The 23,364-nt window shown below is 41.7% G+C and overlaps 1 protein-coding gene across 4 annotated transcripts; it reads left to right on the top strand.

Moving 5' to 3' along the window:
* The first annotated feature begins 572 nt into the window (after positions 1-572).
* On the top strand, positions 573-23,152 carry LOC133520684 (PHD finger protein 14). Of its 4 annotated transcripts, XM_061855289.1 has the most exons (21): positions 573-759; positions 882-1,040; positions 1,275-1,402; positions 2,329-2,440; positions 8,111-8,239; positions 8,731-8,813; positions 9,262-9,416; positions 10,831-10,983; positions 11,479-11,594; positions 11,801-11,919; positions 12,842-13,027; positions 13,211-13,401; positions 14,250-14,368; positions 15,581-15,716; positions 16,847-17,633; positions 18,541-18,648; positions 19,709-19,768; positions 20,253-20,342; positions 21,001-21,122; positions 22,537-22,645; positions 22,906-23,152. In XM_061855289.1, the coding sequence occupies exons 1-21, from the start codon at positions 750-752 to the stop codon at positions 22,924-22,926; spliced, it is 3,093 nt and encodes a 1,030-aa protein (XP_061711273.1). In that variant the 5' UTR covers positions 573-749; the 3' UTR covers positions 22,927-23,152. The 4 variants fall into 4 exon arrangements, with proteins under 4 accessions (XP_061711273.1, XP_061711271.1, XP_061711270.1 ...); XM_061855287.1 differs by lacking the exons at positions 22,537-22,645; positions 22,906-23,152 and having other exon boundaries at positions 574-759; positions 14,319-14,368; positions 21,001-21,233; XM_061855286.1 differs by lacking the exons at positions 22,537-22,645; positions 22,906-23,152 and having other exon boundaries at positions 575-759; positions 14,262-14,368; positions 21,001-21,233.
* The last annotated feature ends 212 nt before the right edge of the window (positions 23,153-23,364 follow it).

Here is a 23,364-nt window from a genome sequence, read left to right as displayed (position 1 = left end):
ATGGATATTCTATTCCTTAACTCTACCTTCCATAGCACGGTCACTTTTATTATGACCTCTATAAACGTAACTGACAATCGCATGCCATTTGAAATACATTGCGGCATTTGATTTTCATTGCTCCTAATTAGCCAGTAATTATCTACAATCGCATGTATTGCAAGGTGTATGTACAACAAAGAATATATAGAAGCCTACATTATTTTCATTGTAAAAGTTAACTGACAACCGACGTTTCAATGGACCAATGAAGACATGAAGACCTCCTAACCCTGAGGGCCTACCGCAATCCACGTTCGACGTTTTGCCTCGACGTGTTACGTATGAATTTATAAGTGCGACAGAGAGGCAACACGTTGAACGTGGTTCGCGGTAGGCCCTCTGATTTACTTAAATGCGTGCCGAGGCTTGGCAAGCGTTAGGAACGCATTATGCGTTAGAGGGAGCAAGCGATATTGCTGTCTCAATCTACCGCATAGCGGCGTCCCTGACGCTTGTCATCCCTCGGCGCGCATGTATTGTAAATCAAAGAGTAAAGTAAGTATAAAGATGTAAATCAGACCGTCTAGACAACCTTTTCTAGTTCTGTACTTAGTTTTTTTTCACTTGTAACACTGATATGTCAAATCGTAAATTCGCAAAATGATGCGTGAAGCTGCGCCGGCAGTACTTCGTAATTTTTAAAGATTTTTAACTCAAACGTAATGAAACTGCATTCGAAATAATAACATTTAGCTATTTTGACCACAATGAACAACCGTAAGTAAACTATAATATCGTTCGTCTAATTTTTACTAGAATTCATCATCAGAGTAATAATGCAGATGCTCAGTCTATTCCTGATACTTATTTTTTACTTATTATTTGTTTTTAATTTTTAGTCGGCCGCGATCCTGCGAAGAGGAAGGTTAAGCCAGTGGAAGCTCAGTCTCTGCTGGATTTCGATCTTGGGGAAGGCGAAAGCTCGGACGACTCGGATTTTCGAATTGAGGACCACCCTGAAGATAGCGATGATCATTCGATCAACAGTGACGATGATGGTGAACACATACAATATAAATAACATTTATTCGCTGATTAATTAACTGATATTTCACCCCTTATTAAATTTTCTGTGCTGCTTCTTCAAACCTTGGTCTCTAACGTATGCCTCACATCTGTGTTTGGATTTGTTCTTGTCCACATTTGGGAAAGAAGCCTTCTTGAGCTTACTGGTGCAGCTTAGTCTATTTGTGTAACAATATCCTATAATATGTATTTATTTATTGTTATAGGAAAAGATGACAGTGGCAGCTCTGAGGAGTCTGCATCAGATGCCGAGGATGAGTTTAAGGACAATAGTAAAATGGGAGAGTCATCCGTCACAGACTTATTGGAAAGAGCTAAGAAAGCTGAATTCAAGGTGTGTGTCTTCATTGTTTTCTAATTGCCATTGTCAGCTTAATCCTTAGTGATATTTAACAAATTTAACACATATTAGTGAAAGAATAAGGATCAAAGTCAAATAGCGTTCTAAAAGTTTTAATTGTGTAGCAGTAAATTTAGTAGTAGTAAAGATAGCAGTAAATTTACTGTGGCTACAAAATTTACTTTGACAATCCACCTTTATTTCAAATTCTCTTTGCTAGTACATACTGTATTAATAACAAAATATAAAATATTCAAGTAATTAGTTATTTATTAAAACAAATTTATAATTTTAAAATAAATTGGTCCCCAGCTTGATATGATGACAAAAACTTGAAAATTTAAAAGATGAGTGACTAAAAATTTGCTTAGGCTTCTTACAGATCAAAAACTTTATTTACAATAACAATATACATAATGGATATATACAGATGATTACTATAACTAGCTTATATCTAAAATAGGCCCTTGAGGCATTGTACCAAGGATGTTGGCGGCATTTCCTCGTTGTATCGCAATACTGATATGTTGTGCGAGAAAGCCGCTAGCTCTTCGGTCACCAGTTACGTCAACCAGACGTTTCGCGATTTCTCCAAAAAACTTGTGCGCGCTGGGACCCCATGGACATATATGGAGACAATAGGATAATGAACTCTCCAGTAAAGATACAGTTGGCTAGTATAAATAAAAATAAAATAAAATAGCCTTTATTTACAGGACAAAGAACAGTACTACTATCTCTCTATTATCTCCCATCTTTTGTATTCTTTGCCTGCTTGCCCTTCGGCAAAGGCCTCCTCCAACCTTCTCCACTCTCTCCGATCTATTGCCACTCTGCTCCAGGTACGGCCAGTATGGTGCAATAAAAATAATTCATCGTAACTAAATTTTTGACTGAATGAATCACATGTTTTTGTTTAGATACCTGGTGACTTAGCCAATTGGCTGATCTGTGCTGGCTGCCTTGGTTCGAGGAGTGATGACTTCAATGAGATTGTTGAGTGTGATGGTTGTGGTGTTACAGTCCATGAAGGTAAGCTTAATTAATTTGTCTTACTGGAGGTCAATTCAAACATACAGTTTGACTTTTTAACATCAAAATGATATCTAAGTGGTGTGTCTTTTTGCTATCATTTATCATTTGACCGAAATGCACGCGCATATGATATAGAGCATACGCGCGCGGCAATTTCCTCACGCACAATACAGCCAGTGTAGACGTGCCTCGGCCGAGGCGGCGCGCGCGTTTTCCTCGCCCGAGTGTGCCGATGTCTGATATCAAATGTATGTTCAAATTGGCCTTCTGGATATATTCATTACAAGCACTGAGGGTTTGTAGGCTTAAGCCCACACCCATAGTAGCTTCTGCAGCTTAAAAGAAATTGATTAAACATGGAGAATGCATCTGCCAGGAATATAATTGAGAAACAAGGGTTTCTTTTACATAATATATAGTTTTCTACAGTCAAGAAAATAAGAGGTGTACAAAAATTTTGGGGATACTGAGACAGTAGAATTACATTCACAAGAGTAGTATCCCGCAAAGTGTTAACAGGACTTGGGTTCTCTACTATGTGTATTTGTAGTCCAGTAAGCCAATTATATTAGTAGAAATAGGTGGCAAATTCTAAAATTGTAGGAACTAAAGTACAATTTCGCATATAAATGTTGAACTTTGTGCCTCTTCCTCTGACAAATTGGATTGCAAGACCACATTAAGAGTCGCCGCCAAAAAGCCACTCCTATGCAATGGAAGTAACACTTATTTTAAAACGACATTCTTAAATTACATGAAACTTGGCATGAACATTCACATAGCATTTATATTTTTAGAACTTTAATTTAATTCCAATTTTATGGTTCTTAATTTTTATTCTTGTAATAATCAATTAATTTTATTATATTTTATATAGCTATCAATGAATTGTCAAGTTATTTTTATTTTGTCAAATCACATGCTAAGTTAATTTAATTTAAGAGTCCTTATTCCTACAGACGAGCGTATTTTGTAAAATGCTTCCTTTTTCATTCAAGATTACGACGTAACTATTAGTATTTATTCAAAAACTGATAACGTACTTAAATAATCGTTTCCTAAACTAGGGGCTCCAACAGTTCAAATTTTCATTTTCTCTTTTAAACCTCTTTTTTAATGAGGTTTTTTGGGAGTCTTTTCCAAATTTTGCAGTGAGATGTGGCGTTTCGGTTCTCAATTTTGCTATAAACAAGAATCATTTGGTACATGAATGACTACAATTTGATTCAACATATCTCGTACGAGGGGCTGGAATGATTAACAATCGAAGATTCATTTGAAAAAACTGATAAAATACCTTCCGAGTTTTCTTCATTTTTTTGGCGAAAACAGGGTTTTATTATATTTTATTTCCGCAAATTGTACGCATATTTTGCTTTAAAAATAATATTATAGCAAACTGTAACTTTATGTTAACCTATTAAAAAAAAATCGTAACTATGGGACCTACATTGCCGTAAATTTATATTTTTTTTAAACACGTATAAATCACGCAGCAGCGACGCCCCGCTCTCAGTCCGCGCGGAGCGCGCTTAGAGGACGGACCTGTGCTCGATTGTCAGGCATTCGTTGCGATCGTAATCAGCTACGGAGTTCCGAGAAGTGCTATATACTGCGATTAGAAAATCTTAATAAAAGTTCATTGTTTACAGTATGCCTAACAGACTCGCTTATTGATGGATTTTCAGTGTTACTTTTTTTTTAATACTAAGTCGGTGGCAAACAAGCATACGGCCCGCATATGTACGCCTGCAACTCCAGAGGAGTTACATGCGCGTTGCCGACCCTAACCCCCTCCCTCCCCTCGTTGAGCTCTGGCAACCTTACTCACCGGCAGGAACACAACACTATGAGTAAGGTCTAGTGTTATTTGGCTGCGATTTTCTGAAAAACGCATTTTCACTTGAAATTACGTTAGGGTTTGCATTATTATTTATGACCCGGATGAAGTCCAAGTTCTCATGATGGAGTCAGGAGTTGGTCACCAGAACTCCTAATCTACTTATTATAATCCCATCGTGTTTGGGCTCAAAAGATTTGCCCTGACGAACACCATCAATCTAGATGAGGTCCAGGGTCTCATGATGGAGTCAGGAGTTGGTCACTAGAACTCCTAATCTACTCATTATAATTCCAACGTGTTTGGGCTCAAAAGATTTGCCCTGATGAGCATCATCGATCTAGATGAGGTCCAGGGTCTCATGATGGAGTCAGGAGTTGGTCACCAGAACTCCTACTCTACTCATCATAACTCCATCGTGTTTGGGCTCAATAGAGTTGCCCTGACGAGCACCTTCAATCTAGATGAGGTCCAGGGTCTCATGATGGAGTCAGGAGCTGGTCACCAGAACTCCTAATCTACTCATCATAACTCCATCGTGTTTGGGTTCAATAGAGTTGCCCTGACGAGCACCATCAATCTAGATGAGGTCCAGGGTCTCATGATGGAGTCAGGAGCTGGTTACCAGAACTCCTAATCTACTCATCATAACTCCATCGTGTTTGGGCTCAATAGATTTGCCCTGATGAACACCATCGATCTAGATGAGGCCCAGGGTCTCATGATGGAGTCAGGAGTTGGTCACCAGAACTCCTAATCTACTCATCATAACCTCATCGTGTTCGGGCTCAATAGATTCGCCCTGACGAGCATCATCAATCTAGATAAAGTCCAGGGTCTCATGATGGAGTCAGGAGTTGGTCACTAGAACTCCTAATCTACTCATTATAATTCCAACGTGTTTGGGCTCAAAAGATTTGCCCTGATGAGCACCATCGATCTAGATGTGGTCCAGGGTCTCATGATGGAGTCAGGAGTTGGTCACCAGAACTCCTAATCTACTCATCATAACTCCATCGTGTTTGGGCTCAATAGATTTGCCCTGACGAACACCATCGATCTAGATGAGGTCCAGGGTCTCATGATGGAGTCAGGAGTTGGTCACCAGAACTCCTAAACTACTCATCATAACCTCATCGTGTTTGGGCTCAATAGATTTGCCCTGACGAGCATCATCAATCTAGATAAAGTCCAGGGTCTCATGATGGAGTCAGGAGTTGGTCACTAGAACTCCTAATCTACTCATTATAATTCCAACGTGTTTGGGCTCAAAAGATTTGCCCTGACGAGCACCATCGATCTAGATGAGGTCCAGGGTCTCATGATGGAGTCAGGAGTTGGTCACCAGAACTCCTAATCTACTCATCATAACTCCATCGTGTATGGGCTCAATAGAGTTGCCCTGACGAGCACCATCAATCTAGATCAGGTCCAGGGTCTCATGATGGACTCAGGAGTTGATCACCAGAACTCCTAGTCTATTCATCATAACTCCATCGTGTTTGGGCTCAAAAGATTTGCCCTGACGAGTACCATCAATCTAGATTAAGTCGAGGGTCTCATGATGGACTCAGTAGTTGTTCACCAGAACTCCTAATCTATTCATCATAATGGTAATTTGATGGTGCTTGTCGGAGTAAATCTATTGAGCCCAAACACGATGGAGTTATGATAAATAGATTACGAGTTCTGGTGACCAACTCCTGACTCCATCATGAGACCCTGGACTTCATCTAGATCGATGGTACTCGTCAGGGCAAATCTTTTGAGCCCAAACACGATGGAATTATAATGAGTAGATTAGGAGTTCTAGTGACCAACTCCTGACTCCATCATGAGACCCTGAACATCATCTAGATTGATGGTGCTCGTGAGGGCAAATCTATTGAGCCCAAACACGATGGAGTTATGATGAGTAGATTAGGAATTATGGTGACCAACTCCTGACTCCATCATGAGACCCTGGACTTCATCTAGATCGATGGTACTCGTCAGGGCAAATCTTTTGAGCCCAAACACGATGGAATTATAATGAGTAGATTAGGAGTTCTAGTGACCAACTCCTGACTCCATCATGAGACCCTGAACATCATCTAGATTGATGGTGCTCGTGAGGGCAAATCTATTGAGCCCAAACACGATGGAGTTATGATGAGTAGATTAGGAATTATGGTGACCAACTCCTGACTCCATCATGAGACCCTGGACTTCATCTAGATTGATGGTACTCGTCAGGGCAAATCTTTTGAGCCCAAACACGATGGAATTATAATGAGTAGATTAGGAGTTCTGGTGACCAACTCCTGACTCCATCATGAGACCCTGGACTTCATCTAGATCGATGGTACTCGTCAGGGCAAATCTTTTGAGCCCAAACACGATGGAATTATAATGAGTAGATTAGGAGTTCTAGTGACCAACTCCTGACTCCATCATGAGACCCTGAACATCATCTAGATTGATGGTGCTCGTGAGGGCAAATCTATTGAGCCCAAACACGATGGAGTTATGATGAGTAGATTAGGAATTATGGTGACCAACTCCTGACTCCATCATGAGACCCTGGACTTGATCTAGATCGATGGTACTCGTCAGGGCAAATCTTTTGAGCCCAAACACGATGGAATTATGATGAGTAGATTAGGAGTTCTGGTGACCAACTCCTGACTCCATCATGAGACCCTGGACTTCATTTAGATCGATGGTACTCGTCAGGGCAAATCTATTGAGCTCGAATACGATGGAATTATAATGAGTAGATTAGGAGTTCTAGTGACCTACTCCTGACTCCATCATGACACCCTGGACTTCATCTAGATTGATGGTGCTCATCAGGGTAAATCTATTGAGCCCAAACTCGATGGAGTTATAATGATATAATCGAGTAATATGCACAAACGATTGGCATCTTGGCTGGGCAGCATGGGTACGTAGCCAACATGCCAAACGTTTACGATACGACAAGGAAACACTATCTGTCTCTCTATCGCACTAATATGCGCAATCGATTGGCTTCTTGGCTAGGTATCATGGGTGCGTAGCCAACATGCCAATCGTTTACGATACGACAACGAAACACTACTCTCTCTCTATCGCACTAATATACGCAAACGATTGGTATTTTGGCTAGGCACTAAGCAAGTGTGTGGCCAACATGCCAATCGTTTACGATACGACAACGAAACACTATCTGTCTCTCTATCGCACTAATATACTTTATTTATACCTGCAGTCATTTAGTAACTTCTTCATTTTCCATTGGTGTGAAAGAGACAGAATAAAGAGCAAGGGTTATAGTACACTCTGTAGTCTGTACACTTAGTAGTAGTGTACATAAAAAAAAAAAACTATTGTGCATATACAATAAAATAAAGAGTTCCCATATGATATCATATGACACTAAAATTAATGTTGCTTGAAAATAAATATATTGAAAACTATCAAGATTATTCTAGTCTGCATTGACACGCGCGTCGCGTTGCCGGCGCTCGCGTACCGAGCGCCAACGCCATCTATCGAGCGTTATTTCGTGAAATCGGAGAACGCTCCAAGGATTAAGGGCTCTTAAATGTCTAATCATGATTTTTATGTTATACACCTAATTTTATTTATTTTTTAATTTTTATTGTAAATGTATACCTATGGATCGATGTTGTCTGGAATAAATGATTTATTTATTTATTTATCTTTGCTGGTACTAGTTTTCGTCGCTAAATTGGTATGCCATGAAAATAAAGTGAGTACAAGTTTTGCTCTAATGTCTAAAATGAGAGCGTAACTTTAACGGCGGCTAGGTTCGTGTGAATCTTAAACATTACTTGTTACAGGTTGTTACGGCGTCTCGGATGTCACTAGTGAATCCAGCACAGTGAGTTCCGCGTCCACCGAGCCGTGGTTCTGTGAGGCATGCAAAGCGGGGGTCACTGACCCTAGCTGCGAACTTTGTCCTAATAAAGGTAGACTTTATTAAACATTTACATTATAGAGCACGAGCAAGGAGCTAATTTTGTCGGTCATCGCGACCCGGGCTATAACTCTTAACGTGGTTAAAGGCCATTCCACACTAAGTGTGATGAACCCTCGTGATCGTCAGCTGCCGCTCCGTTAGTGGGTTGTGGGACGGCAGCCACCCAAACACGTAAAGAAAAAATAGTCATTGCGTGTCTATTGAAAATTAGTCAGATGACGACGCTACTATGAGTAAATAAGACGATCGCCGGTTGTATCGCGGTGGAAAGGCCGTCAGCTGGCCACATGAACATTTACAATTTTTTTTTACAGTCAGCGCATCCCATTCGAAACTTTGCCAGATAGTATATATGCCATTGTAAATAAATAAAATCGGCACACGATTGTATCGCGGTGGAATTACTGTCAGCCGAGGCCATGAAGGCTATTATTTATATAGGTGGTTCAGCTAGAGGCTAATGGGTTTTTATTATTCTAGGTGGCATATTTAAGGAAACGGAAGTTGGAGCATGGGTTCATCTTGTCTGTGCACTTTACGTGCCTGGAGTGGCGTTTTCAGAGGTAAGGATGATGCCGTTTTCCATATAAGATTTTTTTCGTCGAATTAGCTTGTTATGATAGAGCATACGTCTACGTACACCCACGAAAAAAAAAGATCAAGGCTTTGTTTTCCGATTGACGCGCACAGCTTCATATTGTATGGGAAAAGAGCAATTTCGTATCAATAGAACGTGACGGTTTACGATGCAATGATTTGTTATACAACGATGGTTGCAAAAATATGTGACACGCTTTTTTATATATATAAGATGCAGACGGTTGTTCTAGAGCAACTCAAGAGGGGTTGTAACTGTTGTAAGTGCCTCGCCGGCCTTTAAGATGGAAGTACTTACGCTCTTATAGCGCTATAAATGAGACCGATGACCGAATATCCGATATCTTCGTTGCGTAACATGAATGCAGGTGACTGACTGACGCAGGCCAAGGTCTAAAAGGTTGAACATCACAGGTGGAGCGGCTGTCCGGCGTGACGCTGTTCGAGATGGCGTACTCCCGCTGGGGCGCGCGCTCGTGCGCGCTGTGCGTCGACGCCGCGCTCGCGCGCACCGGCGTGTGCGTCGGCTGCGACGCCGGCCTCTGCAAGACCTTCTTCCACGTCACCTGGTAAGGTCATCATCATCATTTTAGTATCCAGTCGCCCACTGCTGAGCATAGGCCTCACTTCGTCACCTGGTCCTGGGCTGGTTTCGTCCAGGCTCCATGGCTCTCTGTGCTACTCATATTTTATACATAGCTTGCTTAGTGAGTGTCCATGTCTCGGCACCGTATGTCATGGTGGGCAGGACACGTTGGTTAAAGAGGTGAGTTTTCAGCCATGGTAAGGTCACACAGTGGAAGCTCTGCAAGACCATTCACGCCACTTAGTTGTCTTGTAAGAAGAATAAATCTGATTTATTCGACATGTTAGATTCTGCAATAAAACTTAATATTGGCAGCCTTATGGCAGTTTTTCGAGTATTAAGCGTGAAAACAAAACTCATTGAATCAGCTCTACAAGACCTTCTTCACGTCTCATGGTATATAACACAGCGGAGCGTGAGACGTTCGAGATGTACTGGGCGATGCTATTAAAATTTTTTGTTATCTTATTGGTTCTAAGAAGAATTAACTCGATCAGCTGCGTCATTTTTCACTGACCCTCGGCCGTATTTTCGAATATGACGAGCAAAGAAATGGACATCATTACCTTAATAGTGGCTCGTGCCCTTTTATTTTATCTGTACAAAGTTTACAAAGGTACATTTTATTGCCCCTATTAACCGTCGAACAGTTGTGTTAACCGTTTTGACTACCAAGTCTTCAAGAGGGGTCGTAAAACAAATGTTAATCGAACCGCCTGACCGCACTTCGTTTACTTTTATGATGTCTATTGTTGGCCGTTGTAAACAGAGCATGGTCGAATGGGGACTGCTTCGTGGCCACTCTATCCAATGTGCTTGCGACACTGCACCACAAACCATGGCGCACCTGCTGGATTGCCCCGCATGCCCGCACTCGTGCTCTGAATCTGACCTGAGAGATGCCACGGTCCGGGCTGTCAGTACCGCTGCTTTCTGGGCATCCACTGTTTAGGGGAACCTCGACACGAGAGAAGAGAATGTCTATTGTTATCTTTTCTTTGTTGTTTTCTGTACAATACATTGAGATGGAAAACGCGCTACACCACACCTCAAAAAATGTTTATGTCGAGTTCTTTTTATTATCATGAATCCTACCTATTGTATATCTCCTATTGACCTTCTGAAGTCAAATTTGGCTTTTTTACTTCCCAATTTAACCCAATATTCTTAGCCTTATGCCAGGTCTGTACTAAAATAGCCGGGTCCACACGCGCTCTGGCTCGTTTACACTGGCCGGTTTGTGGGTGAGGAAATTGTCTCGCGCGTATGCTCGCTCTGTGTGGACCCGGCTAATGACTGATCACTTGGATTTAGTGGAATCGTACTTTCGTTTTAATATCTGGGTAATAAAAAAAACTCTAGTATTTTGAAGTGAATCACATTATTCTTAATTTTAGCGGTCAAAGAGCAGGGCTGCTGGCCGAAGCGCATTCCGAGGAGGCGGAGCAAGCGGACCCGTTCTACGCTCACTGCAAACTGCACTCTGATAAAACGCTCGTCAAGAAGCGGAAGAGGAACTGGCTCGCCCTGCAACTGAGGACCGAAAAGAGGTAACTTTGTTTCAATTCAATGTTGGTTTAAAAAGTTATTGTTTATTGAACTTCACAAGCATCCATACATATAAGGCACAATACACCGCCATTTTCAACTCTCCATCACTGCGTTGCTAATCGAACTAAGATTCTGTCAATCTGCCGCAGCGGGGGGTAATTATATCCGCCGAGGCGGAATAAATGGTTACCTACTTATTTTACGACTTTCATAATTAGAATTTATTTATTTGTGAAAATATAGGTACAGTTAACGTGTAAAATTATGTAGGTACAGAGTATGTGCTCTATCTTTTACCCACAAAAGCGTGTGTAAAAGTGAAGGGTACTGGTAGTATTTGCCACTTCTGAGTAAGTTCTGTTAGTAACGCGGTGGACCAATGTCCAAGAGCTGCAAAAGTCAAGACTTTCGGCTTTTTTGAAGACCGATGCTTTTATTTCATTTTTCCTTTATAAAAAACGTATTTATTAAATTTACTTTTTTTTGCTCTCTAGGAAGTTTGAGTTACAAAACAACCCGACTCCAGAAGAGAAGGCCAGGATAAAACGGAAACTTATCAAATACCGGAAGAAGTATTTGCAGCACAAGGAAAATCGGAATCCTCCTTGGGGTATGCATGGTTCTTAAAATTTGACTTACTTAAAACTGTTTTTATATTACCAGATATAAATAAGTGTTATTCAATTTTAAACACCACATTTCTTTTAAGGATACGTCCTAATTACAATGTGATGTTCAAATGCAGAATAACATAATAAAGAATGCATACCAGAATTAGACCTTAGGAGTGGCATTACGGTTGATTCTTGTTTGCAGTGCCGACACAGAAAATGGCGAGAATGTTGTTTAGCAGCGCTTCGGCAATGAGGAAATTCCAGAGGAAAGCGGAATGCATGGGAGTTGACACGCATGCATTGGAATTTCAAGACGCACAGGTAACAATACCCAACACGGCGGGAAGAAATTGATAACCCAAGAGAAAAGATGGAAGAAATTTGAACCTTACGTAATTATATTTTAAGTTTAATTTTCATCATCAACTTCCTCCCGCCGTGTACCGGTAGTAAGCCAAGGAGCGCGTATAGTCTTTAATTTTCAAGCTGAGCTAGTCTCGAGATTCAATTCACTATAGTATTAGAAAGCGCAAACCGGAGGCGCCATAAAAAATATACATTGAATCATGGGCTTTCAACATATAAGGGTATAAGTTATCAGTTAGGCGTTTAGATCAGTGTTGCCAATAAACTACCTATATAAAAGGCGCCCAGTGACCACGAATAAATGAGGCCGTACAACACCGCATCATTCAATGTAAAATTGGACTTGCTACGTTGGTTTCACAGGCATACAAAAATAAAAAACATGATTAAGGTATGTTAATGTAGATTTGAGCTTGAGACAGCAGTCAATATTGAAGGTCTAGAAACTAGAATATCATATATTGTATTAAATACGGCCTATTTAGGGTGAATCGTCAATTACTGGCCACTCTTTAATAACTGGCCACTTTATACTAAAAATGAATTGTATTAAACAGAATTCATTGTAGTATAAGATGGCTCTAGTTATTAAAGAGTGGCCAGTAATTGACGATTTACCCTAACAGGTATAATTTTTTAAATGTATTATTTAAACACACTGTCCATTCTTCCTGTGTCTCTCAGTGTGTTATGTAGTTTTTTCAATGGCGTTGTTTGAGCATTGTCCAGTAACTTATATAGATGTCATTCACGAAGACGCGTGCCTTGAATCGTATTGTTATGTTATTAAAGGTTAGATTTGGCAAATCTGTGCGTCATCATGAATGACACGAACTATTTTTGAAGTGTATACTTCAATTCTTTTTAATTCCAACAGATGGCGGCCCTGAAAGACGTGTCCCGCCGCTGGCACGTGCCCCCCGCCTTCTCGGTGGAGTTCGTTGGCTACTATTTGGAGAGGAACAGTCGTGTGACGTCATTGAGGCGGTCGCTGGAGAGACTCACAAAGGAAAATGAGACTTTGCTGGGCGGTGACGAGAAACTGAGGACCGATTATGATGACGTAAGTATTTGTTCGTCGGCGACTATTCGGAGAAAACTGATGCATAACGTTATTAAAGCGCTCTATTGAGAAACTCGAAGAATGAAAGTCTACTTAAGGTAAAACTGTCCCACTATGTAAGCTAAAAACTTGCCTATTTGCTCACTCTCACCAAGATCTGATAACATATTCAAACAATACCAGGCTACGAAAGAAAACACCGACGCGTTAGCCGAGCTGGCATCAACCAAGCAAGCCCTCCAGAAGATTTACGAAGCGATCACGGCCATCTGCCCTACCAAAATGCTGCCTTCCATAATGGAAGAGAAGCCACTGCTGCCGCCGGTCCTGGCGCGGTCTACTCCGAAAGTCACGCCACAGCAGTTGCAGAAACGGTATGTATTGGTTTTATTAATGGAAAATAATAATTAATAAACTGCAGACTAAGATAGACTATGCATAAATAAACACACACTTTTATTAAAGTGAGTGTTTATTTGTGAATATAAATAATAATATACTCAATTGCTTTAATTTCATATAATTAAATTATAAAAAATGCTTAATCTAACATGGTCTTAAAATCAAATTTGTACATTTTTAAACTTGTAATTGGATGTTCTCTAGAAATTATTGTGTATGAATTTCAATTTATTTACTTCAAACTCTTTGATATTGGTTACATTTCGTTAAAAAAATACTGATTGCTAATTTCAGTCCAAACCTACATTGCTATAATAATCAGGAGCACACTAAAGGAAGGATTGTTACTTGGAAAAAATATTTTACACCAATCGTAACATCGATCATGACAAGCTACTCTGATATTAGTAGATTGATTGGACTTGAATTAGAAATCGCAGTTTCATTGGTCTTATTAACCATATAGCTTTGTTTCTGTCATTCTCATACAATATAAAGACATTCACGCTCGTATTTTTTAAATATTAAGTCGCAATTGCCCTCGAGTTGCCTTTCCTAATAAAGTTGTATGGTATTCGGTGAATATTCAGCTTTTTATGGCATTGTCCTTCGTCATTACTCTGAACAAGAAATTATGTGAAAAAATATTTTTTATGTGAACGGAAGATAATACCGATACCAAGTCTGTATTTAATCATTCTTGCGCATTGTCCTTCAATTGTAATGGTCGTGGCCAGATAGAATGTCGATAGAACGCTGGAATATTCACCCGTTTATGATAAGTTATATACGTTACCACATGCCGAATACTGCATAGTAGGTTGGCCGCCAGGTCTATGTCAGTACCCACCGCGGCTGCTCTTAAGATGGGCGTTGGTTTTCCTCTTAGCGACAACCCGGACGCTCGCCAAGGAAAAGTCTTGTCTACGTCTCTTGAAGGTTAGTGTATCAATTAAATAAACATCATACGTTTCTTAAAAATATCAAAGGGAAAATGCCGTGATAATAGTCATAGAGAAATAAGTAAGCTTAGAGTGCTCCTTCCATACATCAATTTCCTTACTTACCTAATAAATACTGCGGTAATGAGGTATGGTAAGCTTAAATTTAATTACAAGTAAGTTTTCGCAATGCTCGCTTAAAAAATACTTAATATATATGAGTTTTTATCAATGTAAGGAGGAAGCACTCTAAGCTTACTTACTCGTATTTTGCTTTGTAATAGTGTAGTTTTATGTAATAACCAATGAGCGGAATTCTTCATAGCAAAAATCAAACTGTCAGAGGGATTGACCTAACTGTTTTATCGACTTATCGATGTTACGGAATAATATCGCATTACCTAGGTATCCATAATCAACTTAAAAGATTATTCTGTAACATTTGACCTCTTTGATAAGCAACTTCCATCTCCGTATTAAAGTAAATCATGTCAGCGTCACATATGTCATTTATGTCACTTGAGTTTTCATAAGTGATTTCCGTGCCGTGTTACTAAAATGGTTAATCCTAAAAGAAAACAATAAAAAAATGGATACAGAAAGATTCTTATTTCAGTTTCAAAGAAGATTCTTCCACAATATATTGCTCTAAATGTTACGTTCATTTACATCATAAAAGTATTTTCTGTTTTATTCTTTACTATTATACCAAAATACAGTGGCGGTCAGCTAATTAGGGACACCTGTGTTTCGTTAAGTGCCAAATATTTATCGATAAGTCGATAAAACAGTTAGGTCAATCCCTCTGACAGTTTGATTTTTGCTATGAAGAATTCCGCTCATTGGTAATAACATAATTTTAACCTTGCAAACAGCTAGTTACTACCTTGCTTATATTATCATGCACCTCATCTCTAAATAATTGTAAAAAATAAAGTATTTCATGCCTTTAATATTATACCATTTAATTGAAAGCAGTTCTTTTTTGTTTTCCTAAGCAATTCTGAAAATAACGAACAGTACATCTTACATAGGTAACATCTGTTGAACGCACTACATGAGTGAATATTTCCATACATGTTATCGTAATATAAAGAAGGCCTATATTATATCCAGATAAGCTATTTCAAGGGATTGGAAGGATCCTAACATTCCTGGAAATAGAAGTCATTCTCAATTACAAGTTTCTGATATAATGATGTGGCGACAGGCGCATGTGCGGTATGCGGCCGACACAGCGAGCGGCACCTCATGGCCGCGTGCGACACGTGCCGCCAACACTACCACCTGCACTGCCTCAACCCGCCGCTGCAGCGCCCGCCTAAGAAGACCAAGCTCTACGGCTGGTAACGTATTAGTATTGTAGACTACAGGACAGCGAGCTGTCATGGCGACCCTGCCTACAACACCCATCGCTGCCTCAACCCGCTGCTGCAGCGCCTGCCCAAGAAGACCAAACTCTATGGCTGGTAACTTACTAGTATCGTAAACCAAAGGACAGTGAGCTGTCATGGCGACCCTGCCTACAACACCCATCGCTGCCTCAACCCGCCGCTGCAGCGCCTGCCCAAGAAGACCACGGTATACGGCTGGCAATGTATTACTATTGTATACTACAGGATAGCGAGCTGTCATAGCGACCCTGCCTACAACACCCATCACTGCCTCAACCCGCTGCTGCAGCGCCTGCCCAAGAAGACCACGGTATACGGCTGGCAATGTATTAGTATTGTATACTACAGGATAGCGAGCTGTCATAGCGACCCTGCCTACAACACCCATCACTGCCTCAACACGCCGCTGCAGCGCCAGCCCAAGAAGACCAAGGTCTACGGCTGGCAACATACTAGTATTGTAGACTACAGTACAGCGAGCTATCATGGCGACCCTGCCTACAACACCCGCCGTTGAAATGCCTGTCTAAGAGACCACGCTCAATGGCTGGTAACGTACTAGTATCGTAGACTACAGTACAGCGAGCTATCATGGCGACCCTGCCTACAACTGTTGTTGTTACTTGCACTGCCTAAAAAACAGTCGGAAAAGAAGTTGCGCAGTGAATTTCTAGAAGGTGCTAGCTGAGTTTTGGGGTCAAAACTAGTTTTTATATTAATTTATTTAATATTTATTGCACAAAAAAAACCTTATAGTACAAAATGCGGACTTAATGCCATGAGGCATTCTCTACCAGTCAACCAACTCCAGGCAACGCAGAGAGATTGTGGACGGCGCTACTTTAACAACAACATCCAAATATAATACAACAACATACCATACATACTATATTGCATTTTACTTACAACCAAGCCTTCAACCAGTCCATAGCCGTCTATAGTAACTTCTTACAGTTAAACTCTTAGAAGTCTAGACCTATGGTGTTATTGTAGGATTTTTGGATCTCTTTCACTATTCACATATAATAAATATAGGTAGGTAACTGTACAACTCTTATGACTTGCCTTATTTGCTTCTACAGGCAATGCTCGGAATGCGACAAAACGTCAGATTCGGAACCAGAAGTACTCGAAAAGAAAGTTCCACGCCGCTCTCGTATCAGATACAGCAAGGATGGTGCCATCATCACTGACCCGCAAAGCCCTGGCTCCGTACCCAACTCGCCACCCGCTAAACATAAGCAGGAAAAAACGCCCAAGGCTGAAAAGGAGAAACTTGTCAAAGTAGCCACCTCAGAAAATGTATCACCTATTAAAGTGACTATAAAACCCTTCGAATTCATCAGCGATGACCTCGAAACTGAATCCAAGAAGAAAGATAAAAGAATCAAGAAAAAGAAGGAACATGGCGCTTCCGGCGGGGAAGAATCTCTCTCAAAGAAGATGCACAAACGTGCATTCACTTCTCCTACTTTGACAAACACCCCTCTCATGTCGATAACTCCCATAGTCGCGGACAGCCCTAACGATTCTCACAACGAAAACTCCAACGCCTCTGCAACCGCGACTCCATCTAAACGAGAGGATTCTAGCTTCTTATCCCATAATTCATCATTCTCCTCTCTTCTCACAGAACCGAAAGAACGGGACAGCAAAACTATCGAAAGTTCTATTGAGAATACTCTAGCTAACTTGTCTTCGGATATAGCTACGTATAAAGCGAATAGGAAACGCAGGAAAGAAAAGCATCGGTCGCGGTATTCGCCCGATTTTCTGCGTTCGCCGTCCAAGTCTCATAAGCACAAGAGGAAGAAGAAAACGCAGGATATGGAGAATCCAGATATGCCTCATCCAAGAATTACTATAAAGGTAAGACAGTCTTATTTATAAATATTATTCATTATGTTCTATACGGCTCGCGTCGAATGATAGTCCCTATGAGAGTTCCGTTAAGTCTCTTTTGGTTGGGCGTAAAATAATCGAAGAAATATATTTTTACCGAATTTTTATAACATAAAGTTACGTTTCTAAATAAATTAATGCGCTAAACTATGAAAAATATCTACTAACATTTTATGTGATAGTTACTCCATATAAAAATGAACTGTCACAGGGCTCATTCGACGCGAGAGATATAACATATGCCATTATTTCTGCAGTCTAAGGCCCAATAACCTAGTAAACCCTGCTTGCTTTCAACATTAAAGCAAAGATAATTTTAAATAGAGGTGTTTTTGACAAAGTATTTTTTTTAACCACAGTAAATTTACTGCCATCTTTCGACACATGATTAAAACTTTTAGAACTCCATTTGACAATGATCTTTATTCTTTTAATGATATGTGTTAAATTTGTTAAACATCAAAAAGTGGCGCCCTCAAAGGTATCGGCATCTTTTCGAGCGATGGCGCCATACCTTTGGCCTATGCTCTAGTAGATGGCGCCTCTTTTGGATATTAGTATCAAATGATGAAATGATGTGCCACAGTTAAAGTGGCCCCATATACCGGAACACATCCTTATTTCTATTGGAAGAAAGGTCTGTTGCAATGGTGGCGACTATCAATTTGATGCTGACTGTACTTCAATTTAAATTCTGTCTGAAATTGAATCTTGGGGGTTGATATAGAAATGTCATTATTGAATTACAGAACACGTTTAAAATTATTCGCACTAGGAATCAGTGACTGGTGCTCCAAGCATGATAACTATGGCTTTCCAAGGATTAGTCCTACATACTTGAGAGTTCTGATATGCTATATAAATTGTATTGTAGATCAAGCCGATCCCAAAGCCGGATGGTTCCCTGGACACGCAGATGTTCTACGTGCCCACAGACAGCAACGACGGGCCTCCGCCTGCCGTCATGAGGAAACTATCGAAGGTAAATCCACTTCATGTTTAAACTTGCTGGAAATATAATTTCTGCATTTTCTAAACACAATTATGCTTAAGATCAGCCAGGGTAATTGCAGCTACTCTATACACGAAGTGAGTCTACTTTCCTTTGTCACTTTCGCCAGTCATAAAAAAGAGTTCACCCATGGTATAAGTGGCTCTAGCTTCTGGCTTACTTCTGACATTTTAGTATAGTTCAATTTGTTGCATGGTTGCAAGTACCCTGGCTGACTTTGTCTTTATTAAATATTTAAGGGGCTACCAGGCCAAATTCGCTGTTTTTACGTTGATATAGCATGCTTGAACGTTGTATGAACAATTAAGTTCTGTAAACAATATTTTAGCTTGATAATTGTTCTTTAATTATGTCTACTGATATTTTTAAAAACATACCATATTACAAGGAAATAATTTTTCCGTGAACCTTTCTCGAGATGAAATCCGTATAAACTCCCTCATTAAGCAACGCTTAGACATGAAACTTTAACCAATAGTGAATAATGACGTAGATTTCAATTACGTCTACCAATTTTTCAATTTTATAAATAGTTTTTGAGAAATCGACATTATTCAAGTTCATCGACGCGGGGCAGTCGCCGCTTGGCCGTCGGACGGGTAACCAGTGTCACTCGACTCGACGCGCGCGCAATTATTCTCTGTGACTTAATCGTCCAATTTTGACTTTGTGTTTTGAGTGATAGGAAACTGTTTATGTAAGTGTAAGTGTAAAGCGAACGGACGCAATAATTTGTTTGCTTGTGCAAATTCACGTTGTCAAGGTGAAGAACGAGGAAGGAGGGTCGAGGGAGTTGGCACGCGCGAGGTCGTTCAGATAGGGGACGGCCTTAAGTAGAACATACTCGGACCGTTTAGTATAGTCTTAATGAACTGTCTACTTATAGGAAGGCATATGCAGCACAACCGATGCTCTTTCACTTGTTAAATTTCAATAAGACTGTGTGGTTAGCTTTTGAACTTGTTACTTACTGGGTCGATAGCGTTTATATAAAACCGATATTGTTTTTGACCAATTTATGTTTGTACAGCACGCCGAGCAAGAAGTAGTTGCCAAACCTCCGACCGCGGAGACACCCGAAGCCATAGCCGTAAGTACTAACACTAACAAACTAAACAGGCTTTATGCCGTTCCAATAACGATCTGGAATGGGCACTTCAAGTTAATAGATTTATGACACAGGAATGCGACTATGAACCTCAAATGGAAGCATGTATTATTACCCTAAAGCCTTTAACGAAGGATTACTTAGAGTTATTAAGGTTTTGGGCTTTGAAGGGAAGGGAATAAAGTTAGACCAAGCTAATTTGGCAACGATTTTGATAAATCAGACGGTGCAGGTGTTACTTTGAACGTCAAACTTCTATGATATTATTACGATAAATAACACTTGCACCATCTGGGCTATCAAAAACGCTGCCAAATTAGCACGGTCTAATTCTATCATTCTTAACTAATTGTTAGAAAAAGGAACGCTCTTGGCCATAAACTTAATTATAATAGACTAGGTATCCTAGCCTTTTCCATTACCTACCATTTCAAATTGCATCTCATTCTGACATCTCTTACGCAAGCCTTCGAAAAAGGAACTCAATCAGAATCAGATTGAACCCGAAAAGTCAATGCCTCAAGTAGTGCTTGAGCAAGTTAAACCTGCGCAGAAGGTAAGTTTCTATGTTGTGTGTAAGTAATATGCGTGTGTGGTGTTGCACCGCATGCATAAAGTAATAAAGAAACGAAAACGTGAAGCCGGGTCCAGTCGGGTGTAACGTGTAATGTAATCCATCTTGTAATGTAATAGGGATTCTGCGTGTGGACGGCACTTCGAGCATTGCATGTATCGTTCGTGCCCGATCCATCAGCTGTTGGTTCTTAGCACGAACTCAAAGACGCTCCACGTCCACGCTGCCGTCCACGCGTTGACGCTATATTACACGTAATCTTACATTACACGTTACACCCGTCTGCATTCGGCGTGGAACTCAAAACTTGTATTACTTGTATAGCATGAAAATCACTTACATATGGCGCTACTTTCCCGCACGTGTGCGGGAATGAGCACTTTCCGTGGATATGTCGAAACTTTAAAGAGTATATATCCATATCTACTGTAAAACGTACGATACAAGTGTGAATTAGGTAATTCGCAACTCGTGTTGATTTAAAACACTCCCCTCGGTCGTGTTTTAATTTATCACCACTCGTTGCGAATTTCCTTTTTTCTGCACTTGTATCGTAAATAACTATTTTCACCTGACAATGTTATTGGTTTGCTAGACTTAAATCTGTGTATGACATTAAATTTTTTTGTCGGTGTAACAGACGTTGCGCGCGGGGCGCGCGCGGGCGGAGGCGGGCGGCGCGGCGCCGGCGGCCGCGCCGCTGTCGCCCATGACGCACTGCGACGTGTGCCAGCAGCCCGGCGGGCCCGCCAACCTGGTCCGGTGAGTACCCGTGGTGCGAGCACGACGATAGGCGGAGGCGGGCGGCGCGGCGCCGGCGGCCGCGCCGCTGTCGCCCATGACGCACTGCGACGTGTGCCAGCAGCCCGGCGGGCCCGCCAACCTGGTCCGGTGAGTACCCGTGGTGCGAGCACGACGATAGGCGGAGGCGGGCGGCGCGGCGCCGGCGGCCGCGCCGCTGTCGCCCATGACGCACTGCGACGTGTGCCAGCAGCCCGGCGGGCCCGCCAACCTGGTCCGGTGAGTACCCGTGGTGCGAGCACGACGATAGGCGGAGGCGGGCGGCGCGGCGCCGGCGGCCGCGCCGCTGTCGCCCATGACGCACTGCGACGTGTGCCAGCAGCCCGGCGGGCCCGCCAACCTGGTCCGGTGAGTACCCGTGGTGCGAGCACGACGATAGGCGGAGGCGGGCGGCGCGGCGCCGGCGGCCGCGCCGCTGTCGCCCATGACGCACTGCGACGTGTGCCAGCAGCCCGGCGGGCCCGCCAACCTGGTCCGGTGAGTACCCGTGGTGCGAGCACGACGATAGGCGGAGGCGGGCGGCGCGGCGCCGGCGGCCGCGCCGCTGTCGCCCATGACGCACTGCGACGTGTGCCAGCAGCCCGGCGGGCCCGCCAACCTGGTCCGGTGAGTACCCGTGGTGCGAGCAGGACGATAGGCGGAGGCGGGCGGCGCGGCGCCGGCGGCCGCGCCGCTGTCGCCCATGACGCACTGCGACGTGTGCCAGCAGCCCGGCGGGCCCGCCAACCTGGTCCGGTGAGTACCCGTGGTGCGAGCAGGACGATAGGCGGAGGCGGGCGGCGCGGCGCCGGCGGCCGCGCCGCTGTCGCCCATGACGCACTGCGACGTGTGCCAGCAGCCCGGCGGGCCCGCCAACCTGGTCCGGTGAGTACCCGTGGTGCGATATACTGCGCCGCGTTGCTGAAAACAAATCACTGCGATTTGTTGCCATACACTGGGTGAAAACTCCCGGAAGACGTATTGTGAGGCTTTGTGAACGTCCGCGGTCGCTCCGTTTGTTACGGTTAAACACTCAGATACGCAGCATAATGTAGTTTTGAAGCTGGCGTCCACTAGGCTCGCCGAGGCGAATCGAATCGCAATAATTCGCCTTCCATACATTTACTATGAATGGTAAGATTGGTAAGTTCTATTCGACGCGCTGTGGCTCTTAGTCAATAGACGCAGTTTCATAGTCAATGTATAGAAGACGAATTATTGCGATTCGCCTCGGCAAGCCTATATAGTGGACGCCAACCTTTAGATATTTTCTCCCTTACGCATTTTTCTTAACCACTGTGCAAATTATCTCTTAAGATGTCTATATGATAGATGTGTAAGATGTGTATATCTACAAGATGCTGCTATGAATGACTAATGTTTGTGGGTTTTCCAGGTGTGACGAATGCAACAAGAGGTACCATTTCACATGCCTGGAGCCGCCACTCAACAAGAACCCCAAGAAACGTGGCTACTCGTGGCACTGTGCTGATTGCGATCCTACTGTAAGTAAAATTTAAAATAAAAACTACGATTTACTTCTATTTATTTATTTATTCTATTTATTTCATGCCAGAGTTAAGGTCCTAACCTGCTTTTATTTTATCAGTACAATTTATATGCCTATCGAGTGTGTTAGTGACTATTATATGTATAATCTACCAATCAGGAGATAGAGATCAGAACTATTTTATTACTTCAGTTAAAATATATTTCACCTACCTTCCTACCTTCACCATAAGCTAAAGAATTGTATTTGTTACAGGATGTAGAAGAAAACAACTAATGGTTGTCAAATTTTTTGTGTGCGATCATGAACGAGTAATAATGGAAGAAAGTGATTCATTTCAGTGTTTTCCTTAAAGTTATTTGTAACTTTATCCATGGTTTTGACATTTTATGTGATATAAGAGTAAATATATTTATTAAGATCGTATTTTAAGTATCGACGTGTTATGTATTAGTATTAAGGTTAATGTCAAACTTTGAAATAAAAACTTAACTACTAGGGTTATTGTGTATTATTTTGTTTCAAGAAATAATTTGTTTGTAGGTACCATTTTAAATGAGCGCTTCATAAATAATAACTCACTTTTATTTCTTCATAACAGCAAAACTTATTGCTTGCAATAACAATGTTAACGATGATAACTTTGGGGTTTCTTAGGTTTTTTATGTCAAACATCTGTCTCGTGATTTAATTACGTTTATTTAATACGGTTTC

Source organism: Cydia pomonella, chromosome 8, assembly GCF_033807575.1.
Source record: "Cydia pomonella isolate Wapato2018A chromosome 8, ilCydPomo1, whole genome shotgun sequence".
Taxonomy (NCBI): domain Eukaryota; kingdom Metazoa; phylum Arthropoda; class Insecta; order Lepidoptera; family Tortricidae; genus Cydia; species Cydia pomonella.
This window is presented reverse-complemented; position numbering and strand designations above follow the sequence as displayed.